Genomic DNA, 24533 nt, shown 5'->3' on the forward strand with positions numbered 1-24533 from the left:
CCCTAACATAGTGATACATTTGGGAAGCCAAGGATGCACATATGTGACACAAATTATCCTGCTACTCTAGTCTACCCTTTCAGTGAACAGTATCAGTGAAACATTATTATTCACAATTGTTCTGTTTCTCTCTTCTTGCCTCAATTCTGATTTGATGTCATAGAATCAGCTGGTTGGAAAAGACCTTAAGATCATCTATCCAGCCATAACGTAACACGTCCTTGTACAAAACTATTAAATCATGTCTCTAAGCACCTCATCCAAATGTCTTTTAAACACCTCCAGGTGTTTAAAAAAACTCCACCACTTCTCTGGGCAGCCTGCTTCAGTGCCCAGTGATCACCATGGAGAAGGGCAGTGAACAGCAGTTCTGTCTGTTTGTACTTAACAAATGTGCGTATTTCTTCTACTAATCCTGTTGTGTTTTGGAGAAGGTATTTCAAGAGCTGGGGAAAGGGGCAGGTAATGACAGGCACCTGGGTAGACTGCAGGTTGTGTGATTTAGAATATCTTTTGCACTCATATTTTAGTGCTGAGGTGACTGACTGCTTGCTAGAGGTGCTCGGGGAACAGTTTGTTTCTAAAAATTTATGGTGAAATGAAATGTTTTGCTTTGTTTTGTTTTTCATATTATCAGATTGAGATAAGGATGGAAGTTTGGGGTTCATCTCAGCTTAGGAAACAACCTTACAATTGTCTTGTCATCACTGACATTTTGGCCTACATTATTTGTTGCTTCTTAATGAACAAAAGAAAAAAGATCCTTTCTCTGAGGTAAGCAAACCAGCTACCCACTGAAATATAACTTAAATTTGAAATCAGTTGATCAAAAATAGACCAGTGTCAAAAAACCTGTTTCATTAAGAAAATCTAAATAAGATTTGAGATCTTTCTAGCTGTATTTGTCATGGAATCGTGATACTTAGAATCAACCAGGTTGGAAGAGACTTCCGAGATCATCCACTCCAACCTAGCACCCAGCCCTAGCCAGTCAACTAGACCATGGCACTAAGTGCCTCATCCAGGCTTTTCTTGAAGACCCCCAGGGACGGTGCCTCCACCACCTCCCTGGGCAGCCCATTCCAATGGCAAATCACTCTCTCTGGCAAGAACTTCCTCCTAACATCCAGCCTATACTTCCCCTGGCACAACTTGAGATTGTGTCCCCTTGTTCTGTTGCTGATGCCTGGGAGAAGAGACCGACACCCACCTGGCTACAACCTCCCTTCAGGTAGTTGTAGACAGCAATGAGGTCACCCCTGAGCCTCCTCTTCTCCAGGCTAAACAACCCCAGCTCCCTCAGCCTCTCCTCATAGGGTTTGTGTTCCAGGCCCCTCACCAGCTTTGTTGTCATCATTCTGTTCTGTGGCCTGATGATTTATCAATTATTTCTGTTCTTATTTTATTATCAAGAAGGAAGTAAAATTCCAGGACAGAACTAAGTCTTACTTATTGTCAGGGCTTAAGTCAGTGTGACACAGCAGGGGGAAAAGAGACATTCTTGCAAGGCAGTAGGCCTAATTGCACTTAGAAAATGTTGCATATCCATTGAACAAATCTTCACTTCAAAGGACTTTGAAATAAACTCCAGAGTACCTATCTGTGGAAGACATTTTAAGACCTTAATCATTAAAAATGGGTTTATTTATTATCTGTGAGTTGTGCCTCTTACATCATGCAACAGACCCAGGATTCTCAGCTCTATAATTGTAACTGGCAAAAAGTCCACGGAAAAGATGCTTTGTCTCTGTAAAATACTTCTTAAAATTTAACCAGCACAATGGTGTAAGCTGTTCAGTGTGAAGTGCTTGCCCTTTTTTTTTTTAATTCCAAAAGCTGTGTACATTCTGTGGTATAATGGAAAACTGCCAGATGCCACCATTAAAATGAAAACTCTCACAAGCTGTGATATTTATGTATACAAGAACTCTGCCAAGTGTGTTGCCACAGGGGAAGCAGTCAAACGTTCCCCTGCTGGTAAAACACAGCTTTGTTCCCAAAGACCAAAGGCCCCTTTTATCCAGACGGGTGTGGTTAAGGTGTCACACTGCTGATAGCCTTCACAGTAACTATTTTATCCGCTCTTTCAAAACCCCAGCTGGGAATCCTGCAGGTTAACCCTGCACTGCTACATGTAGACTGAGCATGTGATCAGATCAACCATAACTTACACAAAAGCCTAGGCCAAGCATAAGCCAGCATGAGAGAAAAGGAAAGAAGGAGCAAATCCTGGCCTTGCAGCATTGACCTATGTGCTTATTGTGGTTTAGGTGGGCTGAGCAGGGAGGGAGGAAAGACAGTGGCTGAGTGCCTGTTCATAGGAGGTCATTCACTGATGGTTATACTCCTCATCTGGAGGTGACATGATTACTCAAGAACTCATTACACACAGTATAGCAAGAGGGCACTAAAAATGTGCCTGTAAAGTGCCAGGCAGTATGTGCTAGTTTGAAGCTAGCTAGAATGTTTTGGTGAGAAGAACTAGACTACAGGCTGTGAAAGGAAAACACAGGTGATGTCTACTTCACTCATAGGCTTGCTGAGAGGTATTGGAACAAGAATCCAAACACAGATAAGGGAGTCATTATTCCCCTTGTTGGGGCATTGCCTGAGCTGTATTTCTCTCTCGAGCCTCTCTGCCATTTCTCTGATTAATCCACTTTGTTTCCTAACCCTCTGGACGAACCTCCATTCTTCCTTGAGACTGGGGTAAGGTTGAGATGGGTGGGACAATCAACTGTTTCATATTAATACAAATGTATTAATACCAGGACCTTCAAAGCAAGAACACAGCTCCATTTCAGGACAAGTCCACCATGTGGTTTGGGGCATAATCTTCTTCCAGATGAAAACTAAGATGTGCTTGTGTGTAAGGCATCAGCCAGCAACTCAGGGCAGTTAGACACAATGCCTGATTCTCTAACATTCCACTCATGTTGTCCTTGATAAATGCAGCAGTTCCTCAGCTTCTAAAGGGCAATGTTATTTATCTGCATCAAAGGTAAAAGAGGAGGGAAGACAGACCAGGAGAAGGAAGCAGAGGTGAACTAACTTCTTTAGCATCTGAGCAACACTCAGCTCAAATTCCAAAATAGTCAGATTCCTATCAAAGAGAAAAATGGCCCAGGACTGAAATACTTGATAGAAATAGATAGATGTAGTTGAAAATTGTAAAATCTCTGTTTGGTAGGATATATGAGTAGCTGTGTAATTTAACTCCTTTCTCTACAACAGGATTTATGAAAGTCCGTGGAGAGACAAAAGGAATTATTTCAGTAACAATGATTTTCCAGTGCTGTAAGATATGCCTGACCTCTACTGATTTTATAGCAACTGACATGGGGACACTGAATGATTACTTTGCCCCCCACAGGCACAACATAATTTACTCTGCCTGAAGTTAGTGATCTGAGGACACTTTGTACAAAATAAAATAAAAAAAACTATCCAGGAATGTCCTCCAGATGTCAACATGAGTGGGGAACCACACTAAAGCACTCCTTCACCAAGTATTAGAGATCATCTAAATCCAGTATGACAAACTAAGCAAAGAGAGAAAAAGATTAATGTCAGTGTGTGTTAAAAACAGACACATCAATCAAACACGAGCTTTGTAAATGCTACAGAAAATCAAAAGAACAGCTATGAGAAAAAAACAACCAAACAAACAACAAATAAAACACTTCCATATCATGGCATAGGGGGGGTGGTTTTTTTTCTGGAACTGTTGCATTACTGTGTAGCTATGAGACACACAGCTACACAAAGCTGGCTTTTACTTCCCTCTCAGACAACTCATTTGGATTGCATAGAAAGTATATCAATACATGAGCCATCAACAAAGAGTAGTTTCACTTATAATCAATGGTAGGAATTCTCCCTCTAATCTCCACAAAAAAATAGGAAAAGTGAATTATATTAGATCGTCGTTTTGAGCACTCCACTTTCCCAAGCCACTCTGAAGTATATGCAAGATGATACACAAGGCGCAGTACATGTAAATGACAAATTGTTTGATTTCTGTGTTAGAAACTTCCTGCTAGCAAGCTCAGCAGCAGTTGTACTGTAGCCATTCTGATCTAAGGATACAAACAAGGTAAATGAGACACAACCATAATAAGAAAAAAATTACTGATTTGAAACACACAATCTGATTGTACAAATTAAAAAAAAAAAAAAACCAAAGAAAGAAAATAGCTCATAGCTCAGAACGATTATATGCAGGTATCTAATGATTCTTACCTAATTTTTATACCTATTTGTAGTAATATTGCCCACAAGATTCTTCCATTTTATCAGATTTCTTTTGAAGATGTCTGCTGGTCTGGGGAAGCAAACCTCTAGAGTTGCCCTATACATGGGGAAATCCCAGTTGTCTTCTCAGCATAAAGGAACGTCAGCTTCCACAATCATATTCTGTCCTACTTTTTGTTTTTAATATGCTGGGGTTTTGATCATTTCATAGAACCACAGAATCATAGAATCAGTCAGAGTTGGAAGGGACCACAAGGATAATTTAGTTCCAACCCCACTGCCATGGGCAGGGACACCCAACCCTACATCAGGCTGGTCAGAGCCCCATCCAGCCTGGCCTTAAACACCTCCAGGGACAGGGCCTCAACCACCTCCCTGGGGAACCTATTCCAGGCTCTCAACACTCTCATGCTGAATAACTTCCTCCTCATGTCCAGCCTGAACCTATCTGTCTCCAGCTTCGCTCCATGAGAAGAGCTTTGCTCCATTTTTCAGAGTGTTTTTCATGTGTGTGGATTGGATGACAGAAGGGATAAGTATGTTCCTAATAATTCAGAGCTAGCCCTTCCATATTTCTACACAAACTCTGTGCATGCAAACCAGAGTTTAACACCCTAAGGTACCATGACATCTACCCATGAGAATTATTGTTCTTTAAATATTGACTTAGGTAAAAATTTCAGCCAAAAAACCAAACCTTAATCTCCACTTTGATAGACATTTGTACACAGTAACCAAAATAAAACATAATGTCTTTTCTGCACTCATGGATGCTTGTGCAGAAAGGAGTACTTACTTCCAATATCTGGACGTAGCTTTTTGTCATACTCTCTCAGCAGCTTGTTTAGTATGAGAGTCACATCTGTGTCTTGTGTTTTTGGAGCTAAAACCCATTTTTGGTTAGGTGTTCCATCTTCATATTCATCTTCTTCAACCTTCCTAGAACTGAAAGAAATTAAACAAATAGATGTTATTTCACGTAACTAATATCTGATGTTATCTTCTAGGTAAATCTTCACACTTGTCTGAGGAAGTTTTGTATATCTCACTTAGCTTTGCATCCACCCTGTTTCTGCAACAGGGTGTTCCTATTAACAGTTACAAATTTGTCTTCTGCCAGTCTCTCAAAAAATTATACTCTGGGAGTCAATACAATTATCAGAGTAGCATTTTATATCCTGTATTTTAACCAACCTACCCCAACTAATTAGTTTACAATATGCTCTTACAAAGACTGAATATCTGAAGTGTTATTTTTATTAATACATCAAGACAACTGATTCATCTCTTGCACAAAGGCTAATAAGAGTATTAAAAATTCAGATCTTTTAATACTTTCTGATCATTTTATCCTATTAATAAATTATTATATTCTCAGCTCCTGAATTTCAGTTTAATGTATTACAAGGCTTAGAATTAAAAGCTTGCTCCTTGAATTTAAAACGGATTATCACAAGCAGACAACTACATTGCATAAATTAATCTGAATTTCCCTGCAGTTTTAATGACACTTTTTTTGAAACAATACTACACTAAAAGCTGCAACTTCTTTCCTTCATAGGTGGATTTTTTTTCTTCTAGAAGTATGCTAATTCAAAAGTGGCAAAACCATAGTTTGTCCAGAAATCACAGCCGGAGCTACTTTCACACAAGACTAGTTTTATGTGTGTGGCTTTATGCGCACAAAAAGTAATTTGTTGATTTGAAGATGTATCTTTTGGTATCTTAGAAACCAAATATGTTTCATGTCTCTCACTGGAGAAAATCTATGACAGCTAAACGGAGATGAAGTCATTAGAAAACATAACCTCAGTGGTGGAAGCTACAGAAATAATCAGATTGTTGCACCAACCTGCAATCACCCTGGTGATGCAATAGCATTTCACAACTTTTGTACACAAATGTCAATAATTATGCAAGATGCAGAGCAATGGAGTATCAAAAGCACCAGCTCTGCTTTTTCATGAGATGTGCTATACACATCAGTGCAATCTCCTTTCTCTATCTCCATAATGACACTAGTGTCTTTTAAAATAGCTCAGCTGTCCAGAAGACTTCATAAACATTCTACAGTAACTGAAAAAAAAAAGTAAGGCAAATTTAAAAATTTAATCACAGAGCATTATCAGCTCTCAAAATTGGTTGTAGACCACCATTCAGGCATTTAATGAAACTTTTCATTTAAACTGCTTTACAGCCAGTATGCCCCTAAGGATTAGCCATGAATCACTTAACATGACCTCACAAATTGCAAGTGCTCCAGGTCCAATTTCAATATAATAATAATAATTCTGAAACCCAGCTCCTGAGAATTTTCTATAGAGAGCTCATACAGCCAAGCTGCAAAAGTAGAGAAAAACTTAAGGGGAATTTCCAATAGAGAACCTATTCCTCCTCTGTTAGTGAGCTGTATTTCTTGAAGAGTTGATCTTTTTTGCATGATTCACCCAGTGAGAATTTAAAACAATCACAACAAGATTTTGGCATTCTTCTTTTTTTTTTTCTCTTTGTTTGGTTGGTTTTGTCCCTCAGATCATAACAAAGTCCTCTTTTCATACTGTAGTTACTGAACCACTCTCAAAGGAGGCAGCATCTCCAAACATATATGGTTGATATTTCGGAGCTGTAACGCTGCAGTGGTGCTGAATGGCTGACAAATCACATCTTTTTCTGCCACACCCACCACAACTTTATTGGAGATATTCAGACTGCATGTGGAAACGAGAACTGAGTTCAGCTAAGATCTTGATTCCCATTTCAAGGAGCCACTTATTTAAAACGAGAGTCTAGACACTGACAGACCCTTTAAATCCCCTCACTAGCAACTTGTTTCCTAGAAAGTAGCTCCAAACCCTGTAAATTCCTATCTACCTTCCAGATCTAGACTGAGGTTGAAAGAGGTCTCAGAGTGAATCAGAATTATACACTAGACGTATTTTTAAGGAAGAAAACAAAACAATCTTGAAGAGTTTGTTATTTCACTTCCCTCGCTTCCCCACAATTAAGCTCCTTCAAGGCACCTGATGTTGCATTTTCACCTACAGCCTTACTGGCAACTGTCAGTTCCTAGTATGTTCCTGTATCCACATAAACAAACACGGGATGACGGCAGGCCATTTTCAAGCTGGGGAGGAAGAAAGATTCCACACCTTTCCCAAACTCCTCAGGGGGCATTAGTTTCAATCGTGTGAAGAAACAGACGAGGCAATGCATAAACTGCAAAGGAGGAAGGCTGGAACACCCTAAGAGCTTGTGGGGAAAGGGTTTATTTCCTGCAGCATGTATGTCTGGGACTTGCTCCGGGCCCTGGCATGAAGATGCCTCTACTTCCTGTGGGGATCTGGGAGAAAGATGCCACTTGGGTATGGGGCAGGCTGCCATGGAGGAGAAAAGAGAAAGGGAAAGGGAAAAGCCTCCAAGCATGCCTGTAGTCCAGTGAACGTGTCAGATCCTACAACGGGGAGACGCTGATCTGACTCCTTTGCTTTGGTTATGCAGCGGAGGCCCTTCCTAGTACCCTGGACAGCCACTGCAACCAAAGGTGAGATCAGTCCAAAAGACTACGGTTGCAGCTGCCGGCTGTTCCCTCTCAGGCGCTCACCGCTAGCGGTGGCCGGAGCCGCACTGGGGATACCCTTCACGCCGCTAATGCAGGGGCCAGGAGTTCCCAGCCTGGCCCGCCACATGCACCCTTCCCGGACCCGTCCATGGTGGTTACTGCCCGTCAGGGCGAGGGCGCGACGGGAACAGTATGCTTGCTCCGCGCCAGACTGCTCAGGCACCAAGCACCCCAGCTGGCCCCCGGTCACTGGGCTCACGCTGCCTGCGGCTGCCCTTTTCTCATGCCGGCCCCGTCCGCGGCGACCCCAGTAGTGGGACAGAGAGAAAAACCGGGGCTGTCGGCAGCCCAGCGCCTTGAGGGGAGCCCGGGCAGCACCAGCCACCGGCCGCGGAACGGGAAAACTTTCTGTCGGGTCGGCTCGGGACGAAGCGTGGCGGGAGACCTCCGACTTCACGTGGGACCGAAAGGGACATCGGCGGCGCTGCCGCGGCGGCAGCGGGGTCCGAGATGTCCGGAGAGCCAGGCGGCTACCGAGGAGAAAGCGGGGGAAGCCGCGTTTGGGAATAAAGTCCCAGCGCGGGGGAGGTGGGGAAGAGCCCGCTGTCCTTCCCGGGCGCCGAGCGTTTTGCAAACTCCGACGAGCGGGACTCCAGCCTTCAAGCTCCGGTGCGAGGGAAGAGAGGGAGTGGGGGCAGGCGAGGGTAGTGCGGACTTACCAGGCGTGAAACACTGAGAGAAGGAAGAAAACCGGCAGGAGCTTAGCGGACATGATCTGGGCAGCGCTGGCCAGGTGAAAGGTACGGCAGGGCGAAGTAAATGGTGCAGGATGTTCACATGAAAAGGAGAATGAGGCAATGAGGTAAAGCTCTTAGCCTCTCTTCTTCTGTATTCTCAGGTTTATACCCTGAAGAAAATACCCCCTTTCACACCGCTCCTAGGAAGGGAGGAGGGAGGAGGGGAAAAAAAAAAAAAAAAAAAAAAGTAGGACGAGGGGGAAACCCCCAGCGGAGAGGCTGCCGGGGCCAGGTATAAATCAGGCAGCACGGGATGACAGGTGTTCAGAGAGCAGAGCCGCGGCGTTTTCCCCTTCCTGGCAATCAACTGCCGAGAGCAGCAGCGCGGCCTCTCCCGCTCCCCCAGATGGTGCTGGCTGTGCCCCCCGGGCTGTGCACAGCGCGGCGGAGCCCGGGCCCCACCGGGCCACGGGAGCCGCGGGGAGAGGTGGGCCGGGCCGGGCGGAGGGCGGGCTGGGGGGAAAGGGCGCACCTCGCCCCCCACGCCCCGCGGAGCGCCTGGCCCGCGGCCGGCCCCGCAGCGCGGCACCGGAGCGCTGCTGGGAACCGCCCCGCATCGAAGAGCTCCTCGTCCCCGCTCCCTGCCCAACAGGTACCCGCCTCGCCGGCAAGGCGGGGAGCCGGGAACTGCACCCTGCCCCCGCCCCGGCGGGCGCACACGCAGGGAAGAGGGGGAGCAGCAACTCTCCCGACGTAGTCACCAGGCAGCCGGCCCCGGGGATTCGTCCCTGCCGTCACCAGTCCAGTGACCCCGAGAGAGCGGCTCCGAGAGGGCTGCGGCGTCCGATGGCAGCGTTTCTCCGCTGTTCTGGAGGGTGCCTCCACCCCCAAACTCCACACTTACTTGCCAAATGGGCCCTCCAGAACGCTGGAGGTGCTCCCTTCAGAGGGAGAGAGCAGGGTCGGCTCTGCTTCTGGTCTCGGAATGGTCGGAACCACGGACATCCCGATGTACATTCAGACACAGACCAGTGCGGCTACAGAGGGACACTTAACGGTGCAGTCTAGCGTAGACATATAAACACACAATTTCGTGTATGCCTCTGTATCTAGCCGGATGTATATCGAAGTTTGCGTACACTGTATGAATGCATAGACACATATATATGCATAAGATACACCTGTAAAATGTGTATACAGAAAAGAGATGCAGTAGACCACACTACGTGTGTTTATGTTTATACGGGTAACTTTAGAACAAATTAGGATTTTATGCTGTAAAGTCAGAAATGTGATGGCAGACAAGTATATTCAGGGCAAAAATAGTTTAGACTTCGACATCATTTGTCTTTCTACTCTGCTAAGAACAGCACGGATGTGATTTTTAGCAACTTAATTCTCTTTGCACCAAACATCAGCATGATAACAAGGTGAATGACAAAATTTCACTTACATGATGGTAATCTGGAAACAAAAAAGCTCTTCTGGAGCTACAATGAGCTTTACTGTGATCAAAAATCTCAAAGCATAAATCATTTCTTCTTACTCTCTTAAACATCATTTCCAAGTTCTGAGGGAGTGATTGTAAACTACAGCATATTTAACAAACAAGCAAAAACCAACAATCAAACTGCTGGAAGATGCAGTCTTGCTTTTAGAATAACTCCTACATCGTGCCTAGCAGAGCTGGCTGTAGAGAGTTGTTCCCGAAGTTATTTATTGAAGGAATGAGACAGCTTAGGGAAAATCTGCTGCAAGCCAGGCAATTAATTCCCAGTCATGCACTTTAGGGTTTTGTTTGTTGTTTTTGGTGTGTTTTTTTTCAATCTAAACGTTTCTTTACTAGATTATAGAGTAGTTTTCTCCTGATGACTTTGGCTAATTGCAGTTACTGTGAATTGCTAATAATGACTCGTTGTAAGACTTGTGCTCTTTTCGATTGCCAGCAGAGAAGAGCAGGTGGATTCCAGGCCGCCCTGCTTCCTTGAGGAAGGGGAAGGGGTTCGAGGTTTAGCTGGATTTCGCCAGAAATAGCTATGTGAAAGCGAGCCTTTCTTTAGGCACTGGCCCGTTGAGAGCCACGTCGCTCCGCTGATGGGAATTCTGCAGAAACCAGAGCTGCGGGCCTTGCGAGAGGCGGGACGGGGCAAGCGGAGGCAGTCGCCGCCTCTCAGCTACGACAGAAATCCCTGCCCGTGCCGGCGAGTTCCGGCAGCGCCGGGCTCCGCGCTGCCACAGGTACTGCCGCACGGCAGCTCGCTGTAGCCGCCACCGTTCTGAGGCAACCAAAGGTTTTCTGAAGGATACTACACTTATGGAAGCATCACTTGCAATTCCCGGGTCGCGCTACCCATGTTCCCGGCTCGCAGTGCCACCGCTTTTGGCAAGCAAGGACGGGTAGCGTCCTGCGTAGAGAGAGCGGTTTCGCTACTGCCGGCTACCCCCGCACTGGCCACGTTTATAAAAGTGCATATATTCATACACAGGTGCATCCACGTCAAATAAATAAAAGCGTCCCCGGCGCCCTGCAAGGGAGATGCTGCCGCGGCAGCCGCCACGGTGTGGGCTGGGAGTGCTCTGCCGGCAGCGCTTTGGGACAAGAAGCTGTGGGACAGAAGCCCAGGTGGGCGGCATAAATAGGCCGGACGATACCGTGGCAGAAATACGTCGAGGAGAAACACACAGGGCGACGATTTGCAAAGAGTGGTGTGGGCAGCCTGTGTCCAGCGCCGCCTCCCCAGCCGCGAAGCCGGGCTCTCAGGAACCCCACACCGCAAGAATCCCCGACTCCTCCACGTCTCGGGCTCCGATAGCTTCCCCGCTACAGCGGCTCCGCCCAGCGCCGCTCCGCCTCTTCCCCCCGCCCGCCGACACCTTCCCGCCCTCGCCGTCTCCGGCAGCGGCAGCGGGATCCTCTGGCGGCGGCTGCGGGAAGGACGGGGGGCGGGATCGAATTGCCCCCTAGCACGCTTCCAGACAGACCGTGTGGTCATACGAATGATGTACGTGGTCAAGTCACCCAGCCCTCCGAAAAACCCCTCACAGCGTTAGACTGTCTGTCGTCCTCTTCCCTTGCGCTGTGACAGCAAGCCCCGAGACTCGAAAGGAGATTTATGGTTCATTAATTACTGATACCATCTCCCTGTGCTGTAAGGAAAAAAGAAAAGATGATAAGCCTAAGATTCTCTTTCTGTTGTCCCCTATGAGCTATGTGCTAATGCCAAAAAATTACTTCAGCACCACTCTTCATTGTATGTCATCCCTTGGTTATTTCTACTTTTTATACATAGGTTCTTAAAAACACTCTGCCTTTGCTGAGTCTTTTCAAACTGTGTATGCAGGTAAGGATCGTGATTATCCAACACCTTTTAACAGAACATTTTATTGTACCCTGTAATGATAGTGAAATGTTTGTACTCTCTAGTACAATAAAATGGATCCACATTTTAATTTACTGTCCATTGCATTTTCACAGAGGGAGACTACTCAACCTGAGGGATACCAAAGGGATACCTTTGTGGTATTTCTTGTGCAGGGGGTAGGAACTATTAGCTTCTGAAAGCAGTTGTACAGGGTTATCATAAATACAGGGAGGGGAATGCAGAGGAAGGGCATGGGGGTCTCAGGTCAAGTGCCTCCCTTGCTGAAACTGTGTGCCTCTTTTCTTGCACTGAACAGGTTCCTGAAATCTGGCACCTGAACTATTGTGTTACTAAATGTTGAAGGAGAGCCCTCACTGGCGGCACAGGAGGGAACTGGGGTTGTTCTGAGACAAACGGCAAAGAGGCTGCATCCTGTCACCTACAGCTCCTGGAGTCCTCCAGCTGAAGGCTTATTAGAGATTTATTAGAGAATAGAGCCAGTTTATTCTGGCTGAGGTGTTGCACTTTCTGGAAAGACTGTTTTGTAAAAATAACTAACTCGACTTCAAGGTCAGAAGCTGAGCTTCAGAGATCAAGGCTGTTTCTGTGTGCCATCAGCTCTGTCCTTCAGCATAGGGCTCGTTGCTCTCTTCGGCCCACAGAAAGGATATGGAGAATCCCTTCCAACTGCTGTGCTGCAGCACTTTAGCAGTCTCGTGTATACTTCCTGGCAGAAGCAAAGGCATTGAGGGCAAACAGGTCTGGTCCTCTGGGGCCAGATAACCTCTGAGCAGCTGTTCTATGTGTGTCAGTAAGATCAGCCTGCAGTGAATGAAGAACTGAGCTAAGATCCACTGAGGCCAGCACTTCTGTGGGTGGCTGGTTCCAGTGTTTGTTATATATGTGAGAAATTACACAGTGTCCTCTGTGTAGTACATCAAATTTTCCCACCTACAAATGCAACCTATTATTGTTGGTCTAGTGCATTGCAATCTATCTGTGTTTCTCAAAACCTCTCCAAATTCTTCTAATGAAAATGAGCTGATATCTTCAATCAACATTCTTTAATTTCCTTTTCACTTTCTTTTTAGCTAGGGCCAATTAAACAGCAACTTTTAAGACATGATGACTGTGAGAAGTGATAATTGCTTTTGAGGATGGCAATGAAAAGGCAAATAATGCAATACAGAATGGAACACTTACACTTGAGTCTAAATTAGTGGTAGTCCTAGGAAGATCCATCAGAAGTCCTTTGGGCTTCATAAAATCCAATTTCCATTCTTTCTGTCTTTCTCAAAATTGAACAAACATCCATAACAAAATAGCAGAAGACATAAAACTGGTAAGGTGAGGATGTCATCTGAGACTGTCACCACGCAATAGCCATATTTAAGTGTTTATAGTGATATAAAAGTGTATAAAAAGCCAGAAAGAATTAAAGGTATTCAATCAAACACTCCTTTTAGAATAATTTGGTTCCTCTGAACACTTCAGTGTCACTTCAAATCCAAGCAGCAAGGGTGCTAGGGGAAATATATCCTTATTATAAAGAACATTATCTCCAGACTTGTTTCTTAACAAATAGCTGTGCAAGTGCTGCATTCATCTTGTCTGCATAAACTGGATAGCAAAGCAATTTTGCTGATTTTTTCTGGAAGTTTAATTTATATGCTGAGCAAAAATTTTTGAAAGAGAAGATTATTTCATAAAATAATTTCTTTCTTTTTTGTTTGATTTGTTTTGTTTTGTACAAACATGCCTAGATATTCTACAGAGGGCATATTCTGTTTAGAAAAATAAAGAAGGCAGAACAGTATTCTATTAGAATAGAATTAGAAGAGCTCTCTAAGCTTTACAAAATACATTGTCACCTAAATTCATCCTTGGAGTAAGCTGGCACAGCTAAAATATCAGAAATAAAAACCTTTTCCATTGTATTTGACTTGTTCTTTCATTCTTAGTGGGCACAAGTGAGGAAATTTGGCGAACTGCACGCACACTCCGGTGCTGAATTGTTGTAATTCACTTTTCAACTCCTTTATTATTTATTTTTATGAAGGCATGCAGGAAAAACCCTATGACAAGTAATTTCTATTCATTACTCTTTTTGGTTGTGACTAAGCTGTGAAGTAGTGCCCTTCAGGGTTTCAGCTCACCCCTACTGGGGACAGCGACACAGGACACCTCTCTCCTGAAGGCCCAAACTTCTTCCAAGGCAAGGAGATTGATACCAGATACTGCCCCAGGTGGGAGCAGTACAAAAACAAGGTATTTACTTTGAGTCAGGATCTGGGAAATGCTCCCACCTCCCACAGTTCAGATACCATCAGTGAGTAATGGTCTCCCATACAAACAGTTCCACTGACTGAGGAGAAATTTAAAGTGTTCGGTGTTGTGTAGTGCAAGACAGAATGGAATTGATATTGGCTTATTGAAGCATCTCCCAAACTATGGGACAATACCTGCTGTTCAGGCAGGCAAGAGCACGGACTGCAAGGTGGCTGCTGCTGCTTCTATCATTTCAGTTCTCAACAAGGATCAGGAGTGGGATTCTCTGAGAATTATAAGAGATGTTTTCTTCAGGAAGCTTCAACCTGTTTTAGCAAATGCACAATAACAGAATGAACACTTATCATTATTCTCTGCCTTTACCTTCAAACACAAAAAAGAGAGTCAACATGATTGGAAGTGATTTATGTGCAGAAGAGAACTCTGACAGATTATTAAACTAAAGCAAAGGACCTGATCCTGTCACCACACATCTGCACTGTTTGCAGGTAGTTCCAAATTCAGTGAAGACAAGGAGACTTTCCGTGCAAGTAAAATAGATCAGATTGAGAGATCCTGACAGTGATTTCCGCAATAGAGACCAGAAAATAAAGCTGAGCCATTCAGGGTAAGAGTCAGAATTAGGTGTAAACTAATATAATAAAGCATAGAAAACCTTCTGAGACAGAGAGAAGGGCTCTGGAGAAGATGCTGGAACAGTATCTCTGAGTTGCATGTTCTTGTAGTGAAAAGCTCCATACTGGAGGCTTTTTGTGGAAATAGAGAAAAGTGAAAAGCAGTTTCTTGTGATTATCTTTCTTGTTTTGGTATTCATTGCCCTCTGGATGTTTGCAGACTGTTCATAGTTTTCAACAGTGTAGTAAGGATAGCATTGTCGTAGAGGGCCTGTAGGCCCAAAAAGAGGCTTGTTTATGCCTTGCCTTGCCTGGACATATTTTTTCTGCCAGGACCCCTGGCTGTAAACAGGTTGTGTAAGCCACACACACCCAGCTCGTGTCTCCCTGGGGCAAATCCATGTGATCCCCATATTTGGGAAAGTCCAGGCAAGAGCTTCTGCCTATTATGGTAAGGTTTGGCTTACTGCCAACCTGATTGATCACTCTAGTGGCCAAAGAGGCCATTAATCTCAGCCCACAGTCAATAAATGGGGGTGCAGAGGTAAACAACGTGCTCTGACCCTACCCGTGCTCAGCTCTCTGACCCTCACTTGCAGCACTCAGAGACTCAGACCTCATGCTTTGATTCATTTGCAGCTCACCTGCCTGCGTACATTAGATGTAAAGCTCATTTAAGCCTGCACATATATATATATAAGAGGAGCCTATGGCCTCCTAATCCATCTTCGCATATCTGCAAGCTATCGTGCTATCAGGACCAGATCCTGCATTTGCCTATGGAGCTTAGACTCCTGGCACACACACACACACAGCCTGCTAGCCATGAAGGAACCGTGCCAGAGACTGCACAGACATTCTCCTGCTCCTGAAATCCTGCCAAGCTGATATCCTTGGACACAGCATCCAGAAGACGACAGCAGCATCAAAGGCAGAGGTTGTCCCTCACCAGGAGAAAAGGTTAGAAAATCTAAGACTCCAGAGACTGGGAAGATTTATCATCTCCCCTCAAGCCAGGAAGATTCCAGCCTCAAAGAGTCCACAGGCAGATCCCTGAAGTCTGGACATTAGGCACAGGCTGTGACGCAGCCCCGGAGGGTGATTAATAATTGATAAAGACTTGTGAGTAAAAGCTTTAATACCTCTGTAATATAAGTTATCTCTGCCATAGAGCAGAAAGAGTTTCAGCCCGCTCTGCTGGGCAAAGAGCATAAAGATCCCAAGCAGCATTAAGTTGCAGGGGAAACTCCTCTCTCTGTTTATAGTTTGAATGTTTGCTAGTTAAATAACCAAATCCCTGTACATATCTTGTTCTAAATTGTTTTCATAATCATGTACCAAACAAAATACTAATATACAGTGGTTGGGGGTGGTGAGAGTTCAAAGTATTAACTTTAATAAATTATATTTTTATATAAAATCTGTATCACCTCAAATTAATTTCTCACCTCCGCCAAATAGGCGTAGGTACAGAAATCCCCTTCTGCAGCAAGCATCCATATTGCCCCAGAAGCACTCTGGTGCAATTTTCACAATAATTCTGGGACCTAGGGTCTGATATGCATTTGTGCATCCCAGTCTTCTTTTGAAGAACATTTGCTGAATAACTGTACGGAGTCAGCATGATGGTCTGATTAGTGCAGTACCCTTCCCATCAAAGTGGCCAGAAGCAGACCTTTTGGGGGAAGAATGAGAGGGAAAAGGCACATATGTGTGATATTCCTCCCAAGTACTCTTTTAGCTTCTAGCAATCAGATCTCAGGATCCCCATATAATTGCTATTTAGAGAATCATGCAAACATTGCATGCTCTAGATTGAGCTAGAACTCACAGAACCTGTTTTCAGTGACTATCCAATTAGCTCCTAAATCTTTGGAATATCATTGTTCAATAATTGTTTCAGCTACCTAATCTCCCCATAGAAAACAAACCCAAAACAACCAACTAAAAAGCAAACCTAACTCCACCATGATTTTCATGTAACTTGTATGTTCGGTATCCAAGGGGAAAAAGTGTCAAGAATCCATGTGTGCAATTGCAAATACTATATATGTCATAAAGAATAATGTGTGATAAAAAAAGCTTGAGCCTCTGATATCTGTATGCTGTATGACTAGTTGAGAAGAGATTTGAGGTTGCAGATACTGATGCATACCTGCCAACAACATGGTAGCATGTGTGCTTATGGGGTTTAAAAAAAAGAGCAAATCAGCAAGAGGACTATCTGCTGATGCATCCTCACCAGCCTGCCCATCATCCTCAGACACCTGGTTGAGGAAGATTAATTTGGTGCAGTGTGCTGTGTCACTAATGTTACTTAAGTTACAGCACATCTGTTGTTTGGGTAAGACTAGAAATAGAAAGCTGTTGGTAAGTTGATTCCTAGCAAGAATCTTTGCCTAGATGTGTTACTCAGCACACAGTAATATGCCATAGATGTCAATGGCAGGCCTTACATCATCATCTGCATGAAAAGCCTCAAGGGAAGTGAGCAAACACACATCTCCAGGGTTGCAGGCACTCGCTCTCGGTAATTAATGAGACCCTACCATATGGTTCATGTCATGGTCACTTCGCCTTGCCACAGGAGGAATGCACACTCATATGGAGTGTTTAGAAGAAATGTTTTCCGTGTGTGTTCAACCAAACAAAGAGGAATAGTTGTATTTGCTGGCCTAGACAGCATGATAGGCTTACCTCTCCTCAACTGGATATTCAGCCTCTTAGGAACCTTGTGTGGCCTTCATCGTACATATCTATGGCCATAGAATGAGGCAGAAGAGGCTGCAACTGAGAGGGTCTGTCTCACTCATGCAGAAAGATCTGCTCCCATCCAGCAGTTGCCAGGTGGTTTTAGCTGTTTCAGATGTGCTTAGTGGAAGTATCACTGGCGACATTCAGTACAACGTGTGTGTGTACTGTACTGTTTGACTTGGCAAAAGTACATGGTCTTCACCAGGAGAAAAAGACATTTCATTGGCTTCAACCATTTTTGTGGGAATAATCTGTATACAAGAAAAGAAATAGCCACAGGACTTAAAGTTTTGCCTCCCAAGAGACTGCAATTTTTTACTCATTTCAATACCCAAAGGACCAGATTAATTGTATCCAGATACCATTATCCCATTTTTATAAACAAAAAAATGAGCAAGGAGAAGCCTACAGGATAGCAGAGATCCAAATCATTACTTTGGCTCAGGCTAGCACTAATAGATGGGATGAATCTCCATTGCTCTTATTTGTGAGCTTCAAGTGGCATGGTTTCTCTGTGGCCACTGAGAATTTCAAAACTTCTAATTCTACAACACTGAACAAAAAGCTGCATAAAGAAACAAATGTGTAAGATTTCTTGTTAATGTTCAGAAATAAAGAGTATGGAATAAAGGCATATAAGAAACCTAGACAGCTCCCCAGTCACAGTATCACAGTATCACAGTATCACCAAGGTTGGAAGAGACCTCACAGATCATCAAGTCCAACCCTTTACCACAGTGCCCAAGGCTAGACCATGGCACCAAGTGCCACATCCAACCTTGCCTTGAACTGCCCCAGGGACGACGACTCCACCACCTCCCCAGGCAGCCCATTCCAGTGTCCAATGACTCTCTCAGTGAAGAACTTTCTCCTCACCTCGAGCCGAAATTTCCCCTGGTGCAGCCTGAGGCTGTGTCCTCTCGTTCTGGAGCTGGCCACCTGAGAGAAGAGAGCAACCTCCCCCTGGCCACAACCACCCTTCAGGACCAGACTCTCAACTCGTATTGAAGCATGAACTCTTTTCTCTGTCCCAAACAGAAAATAGGGATGATATTCCATAGCAAGATAGCACCTAATTCTGAAACATCTCAATTCACTGTTTTCACTCAGTATGCACCTTTCTGGCCAACAGTGAGGATGTGACATGACCAAGTGTGTGCACATGTGCTTTCCAATTAATTCTTCCAGTTCTTGTGATTGTTTTTGGTTTCTCTAAAAAGATCACCAGTATACAAATGACATTTTGCAATCAAATATTGAATGTGTTTTTTATTTAAACATTAAGATTAAATTACAAAAGCTTCTGGAACAAGGAAAGGATGCCAAGGAGGAAAGAGCTGAAAAATCAGACTGCATGTTCTTGTTCATTGTGAAAGCAAAACACATCGGCAGCAGCAAGGCGTTTTATAGAAAAAAGTCTCAGATGGACAGTACAAAGACCTTTCTTCAGTATTGTCACAAACACCTTGCTGTCACAAAGCACGTTGTTTTTTTCTGAACACACTTCTTAGTGTTAGCTGATTATTTTTCGCTGTGGGAAACAAGTAATAATTATTGCAGATTTACTGCAATTGTTTATTGTTCATCTCTGCTAACCTAAAGCAAACTTTTTCCTCGGGAAAATGTCCAAACATCATTTATTTTGCCCTAACGAAAAATGTCTACTGCTGTTGTTAGAAGTTTTACTTGCACAATTATGTTCCTAATCTATATTAATTCCATGCAATATATCTCTAATTTTTGGAATAAATACTGAGAATGACTTGAGAAATTTCCTTGGAATTCAAAATCCAAACAAATTCCTTATTTTCTTTTAAGGGCAAGATTCCATCACCTTTATTTACACGAGTAGCATCCTGCTCCCTGTCTTACCTCACCAACAGAGGCCCAAGCAGTAAAAATCAGCATAGCCCCTTCAGGATTTACTGCATTGTATTAGCTTCCAATGAATATTGGGCTGAGCAGCTTTACCTGTGGTGTAAAGCAATACCTATAACCAGTAAAGGTGCTCAAACATAGCCCTACACTTAATAATTTGGCACATTTACAACTGGCGTTACTCAGTAACTTATCAGATGACAATAGTGGAGCTCTTCCATAAAATATAGGTTAAGCCTATATTTCTATGACTGTACATCTGAAGTATAAAAACCACGATATGTAGTACACTTGAACAGTTAAAAAATATAACTTATTTTATTTGTAAACTATCAATGCAAGATACTCAGCAGCAAAGAAGCCATGTTCAATGTCTTCTGAACTTTTATAAATATCTGTTGCTGTAAGTAATGTCATCATCTCCAAAACATCTGAGGTTACATGTAGAAACAATCAAGGCAATATTATTTGTACATATTATTAAACATGCAAAAAACTTCCTGAAGAATATTGCCCAAATGTAGAAAGTCATATGGATCTCAAATTTTCCTTGGTAGCATCTGCTTTGTAAGTATGGCTCACATGTGGCTTTAGAGTCCTTCAGTTTATTTTGGAGAATTGGCACCTTTAATAACAGGCTCCCTATTTAAATATGTGGCCCAATAAACTAAGTTAAAAGTTCCAAACAGCACTGGAAAAATTATCCGGGACATTTTGTCAATCTTACTGATGCTGTTGTAAGTCTTTTTGCTTTCAGCAGGCTTTTCTTCTGCAGACTTTGCTGGAGCAGGTGCAGTGTTTGAGATGACAGATGGTGCCGAGTCCTTTGGCATGTTTGGTGCGGGGGTCAACTTCCCAGTGCTGTAAGTATTAGTAGATTTATTTGCCAGCAATGCACGCTCTTTTTTCTGCAGTGTAAAGAGCAGAAACATTAGACTGAAGGAACAGAAAGTAGAAATATGTTCTCAAGTTGTTAACCCAAAATCTAAGTACCATAATCAATCATGCAAGCAAATGCCTGTTGGCTATTCTGACTTTGACTACCAAACAGCTGTTTCTGCCTTGATTTTATAGCCCTTACTCAGGTTAAACTATCCCTGATGCCAGAGAAAGCTAAGAACAGCTGACTGGACCTGAATTCCACCTGCTATATACATTAGCAGCTTCTTTCGTTAGGGCAATGCAGTCCCGTACCTGCAGAGGTTGCTGCCCTGTGGGCTGCTGCCAAGCCGCAAACCTCATCCTCCCAGCTGCAGCAAGGAGCATGGTGAAGGGCTCACTGACTTTGCCAGCTTGCCTTCTTTCTTTGTATGGCTCTTTGAAGATGCTTGGGGGTACAGGATCTCTCCAGGAGACCATTTGTTAGGAGTCTGTACTATTGCAAAATTTTCATTTCAGCGCAAAACTCAGAAGTTCATGTTTCCATAGCACTGCTCTTTTGTCTCTTTTCTATTAGGGATATGGTGGGGGGGAATCTGACTCTTGGAGCTTAATGTGAGCTTTGTAATTTTTTTGGCAGAGTCCATCAGGAGTGCTCTGCAGAGATGCTTCATAGTGTTAGTCTGCCATTATCAGAAGTTTGATCACTGAAATATCATGACACATGTTCAATGCCCTATAGCCTTCTGAAAACAGTTGTCTTCACACAGATGATAGCGACTGATAGTCTATTTCTGTGAAGAGAAGGTAGCATATTGTATTGTAAGTCTTCCTCTACAGGAAGGTGAAACTAAGTAATGAGATAATTAAATAATTTTTTTTCCATGAAGAAGCTGAAAATTGTCCATTCTGTTGTTTGAACTATGGTGAGTATCTGCTTTTTATTCTAGATATCTAAAATATGTAAGACAAGCACCTTGATTTTAGCTGCTTCCTGGGCTTTTTTGCCATCCCATGCCCAGCTCCTCTTGGTGAAATAGTTGACTGTTGCAAATTCAATCAATGCAGAAAATACAAAGGCATAGCAGACAGCTATGAACCAGTCCATTGCAGTAGCATAGGCCACTTTTGGCAAAGAGTTGCGGGCACTGATACTTAAGGTGGTCATGGTGAGGACTGTTGTTACTCCTGTAAAGAGGGGGGAGGGGGAAGAAAAGAGGCAGAGATCAGTTTGGTAGCCCTTGAAAGATCCCTAAAGAGTTAGGAGTGGCCCCAATTCAGCAGGATACCTAGGAAGACCACATGAAGTCAGACAGTATTTGCATGTTACAATCCAAAAGAGTAAGAGGCTTTGCTCTGAAAGAAAAAATTAAAGCCTCTGCTCTCAGGTGTTTAATTCTGTGGTATTCTGCTTCTCTCTAGTTATAGTGTATTTAAATAAGTATTTTTAGGGGTAACACGAACCTGTCCATTGCATAAACAAAAACATTACTGGTATTTTATCCCTGTACACTGATGCATGCTATGTATAGTGTCCCTTGTCAAATATAAAACCAGTAAGCAACCTGTTTATCAGTAACTGTCAAAATAAAGTAGAATTCCTGATGTTATTTTCTTACATGGACTTTTTTTGTATGACATTTCTGGCTGTTACTGATCTTTTTGACTGTAGCTCCCCCCTTCCCAGAGGTGAGTGAACGACAGACTTACCACTACTTTCATTTCTGGCAGGATACCTCTAGTAGAACAACATTCAGCAGCTTTATAAACCTAGAGTGGATACTAGCAAAGTGTTGCTGGTTCCTTTATTCTCCCCATACACCTTGCTGAACTGAGTTTTGATCAAAGCTGGCAACTGATTTCAGTGGGTTTGTAAAGAAGAATGTCCCTTTTAAGAACAGCTGAATGAGGTTGTAGATAATAAACTGATCCCTCTCCCCTCATTTCTCATCTAGTGAAAATTTTGTTTCATCAACCTTTGCTTAAGACTGTGTTTATTTTCTGCAATCTTCTAATGATAAATCAAATAATTTGAGAGACTTCAATGGATTTTTCCATGACAACTTCAGTTGTAAATATGTTTTCTAAATGCAAAATCATATTAATTTGTTTGATGGTAATAGAGGTAATTGTCACTAATGAAACTCTACTTGGTCTTCCCAGATAAACATCTTAAAATAGAGACAAACACAAATGTATTGAAGTAAAATCTGTTTCAAATGCTTAGCCAGAGTATATGCTAAATATGCTCAGATATGTGGGGTTTTGTTCTAAACCATCCATGTATAGGGTTAACACTCCTGGGGGAGTAACCCTGAACCTGACCCTAGGGGTCTTGGCCCCTCCCCAGGGGTGGGCCACACTCCAGGTGATGGTTAGCCCACTCCCCCCCACTTCCTGTGGTATAAAAGAGACAGGAGTTTCCTGTCTCTTCCTTTTTTCCTGCGTTCACTCTTGACCCACACACTCATACTGCATACCAGCACACCACGTGGCAGCCACGAGGCAGAGACACCATCACATTACTCGGGTTGTATCCATCCCTTTTTTGTATTTTGCTGTTTTCCCCCTTGCTTATCCTTTGTAAACTCCCCTACCTCCAATACCTTTTCTAAGTTATTGTTAAACTTTTCCTTTTTAACTTCCAAATCGATTGAGATTGATTTATTTGGGTGTCCCTACCTTTATCTCTCTCCCTGTCTTTTGGGGAAAGGAGGGGGAAGAGGGGAGGGCACTCTATAAATTCTATAAATTGTCATTGGGTCTACTAAATTTATTAGAGTCTCTGGGAACCTGCATTTTAACCCAAGACACATCCAGTATTTTACCCAAGCAGAAAAAATAATCACACCAATCTGATCCTTTTGCCTTCAGATAACTGGTTCTTGAACAATCTGTGCCATAACTTTACCAAAAAAAAAAACAAAAAAAAAACAAAAAAAAAACCAAAAAAAAAAAAAAAAAAAAAAACCAAAAGCCCAGACAGTGTTTTTAAATGGATTTTGATTTTACACTGGAAGAAGACAAGGGAACATCTAGAACACCTCAAGCAGAAATAAGCACTGGTGCATTGTGGGTTTGCTGCAGCAAATCACTTCCACAAGCCAAACAGATTCTTCTCATGTGCTGGAAGAAAGTGAGATACTCACCAAAGACAGTCCTAGCAGGAACAGATTCTCTGTTTAGCCAAAATGACACTTGCGATAAGATCACAGTCATGATGCAAGGAAGGTACGTTTGGATGACAAAATAACCAATTTTTCTTTTCAGATGAAAATGGGCTGTCATAATAGTATATTCACCTACAAGGAGAAAAATGTGCATGTGGATAAAATATGGGATGCTTAGCGACTTATGTAGGCCACCTCCACCACCCATTTGAGGATATCATTGAACCATCCTTAATTTCATGAAAAATGTTTTGCTTTCTGTAGTGTGGAATGTCAGGACTTGAGACAGAGGTGCTGCTAGATCCTGTTAGTCTTCACATCCAGTCCCTCAAAAGCAGACTACGACGACTGACTACTCCTACTGCACTGAAAAGCTGCAGTCCTTTAGTGGACCTCAAGTATCTTGGTATTCATGGCCTTAAGAACACAGGTTGCAGCACTGCTTTCATCCTGCTTGCTTTTCACTCAGGCCTAGAAACTGCATTACCAGAGTTAAACTAAGGCCATCTACTCTTAGAAACCTGATTTAGCAGCAGGACTTAACCTCATTAGGGCAACTGTTATATGCCAAGCCATCAATTTTCAAGAATAAGAATGGGTCCAGACACTCCTTCAGCACTGCAATTTAGGGACTGCTCATCCTGGTGTTGGTGTAGCAAAAATTGCAGCTTTGCACATGGATCCTCGGATGTCTTACTGATATGAATACCCAAACCCATCAGATTGCTCCTCCAGAAAAACAAACAAAAAATATCACTTTAGTGTATGCAGTTTTCCCAGAATGTGGTACACCCTAGCCCTTAGGAAGATAGTTTCTGGATATACAATTGTGCCACGTCTTGTTCACTTGTGCAATGAATATTGTACTTTGTGCATGAGAAATCACTGAAAACTGCCCTGGCAGTGTTAAATTCCATGTCTTTTTAATATGCCAGATTCACAGCACTATCTTTGTCAGGTCCTCTGAATTTCAATAAAAGCCTGAAAAAAAAAAAGAGCACTCCAAAATCAACAGAGCAGCTGTCACCTTCCCTAAT

General features: G+C 43.2%; 2 protein-coding genes across 9 annotated transcripts in view; both read right to left on the reverse strand.

Moving 5' to 3' along the window:
- The window catches only part of GABRG3 (gamma-aminobutyric acid type A receptor subunit gamma3), a 356600-nt gene extending 347114 nt beyond the window's left edge, over window positions 1-9486 (reverse strand). For 2 of the 3 annotated variants that reach the window (XM_064143514.1, XM_064143515.1), the window contains exons 1-2: window positions 8533-8785; window positions 5051-5199 (exon numbers count right to left, since the gene is read on the reverse strand). In XM_064143514.1, the coding sequence (XP_063999584.1) occupies window positions 5051-5199; window positions 8533-8585 (202 nt within the window). In that variant the 5' untranslated portion in view covers window positions 8586-8785. Of the gene's footprint in view, window positions 1-5050; window positions 5200-8532; window positions 8786-9454 lie in introns of those variants that run through there. The other variant, XM_064143513.1, reaches the window with a different exon arrangement.
- Window positions 9487-18823: 9337 nt separating this feature from the next.
- Window positions 18824-24533, reverse strand: part of GABRA5 (gamma-aminobutyric acid type A receptor subunit alpha5) — a 58780-nt gene continuing 53070 nt past the window's right edge. For all 6 annotated transcript variants that reach the window (XM_064143517.1, XM_064143520.1, XM_064143522.1 and 3 more), the window contains 3 exons: window positions 23476-23628; window positions 21303-21514; window positions 18824-20355 (listed from right to left, as the gene is read on the reverse strand). In XM_064143517.1, coding sequence (XP_063999587.1) covers window positions 20053-20355; window positions 21303-21514; window positions 23476-23628 — 668 coding nt within the window. In that variant the 3' untranslated portion in view covers window positions 18824-20052. The remainder of the gene's footprint in view (window positions 20356-21302; window positions 21515-23475; window positions 23629-24533) is intronic.

Source organism: Pogoniulus pusillus, chromosome 5, assembly GCF_015220805.1.
Source record: "Pogoniulus pusillus isolate bPogPus1 chromosome 5, bPogPus1.pri, whole genome shotgun sequence".
Classification (NCBI taxonomy): Eukaryota; Metazoa; Chordata; class Aves; order Piciformes; family Lybiidae; genus Pogoniulus; species Pogoniulus pusillus.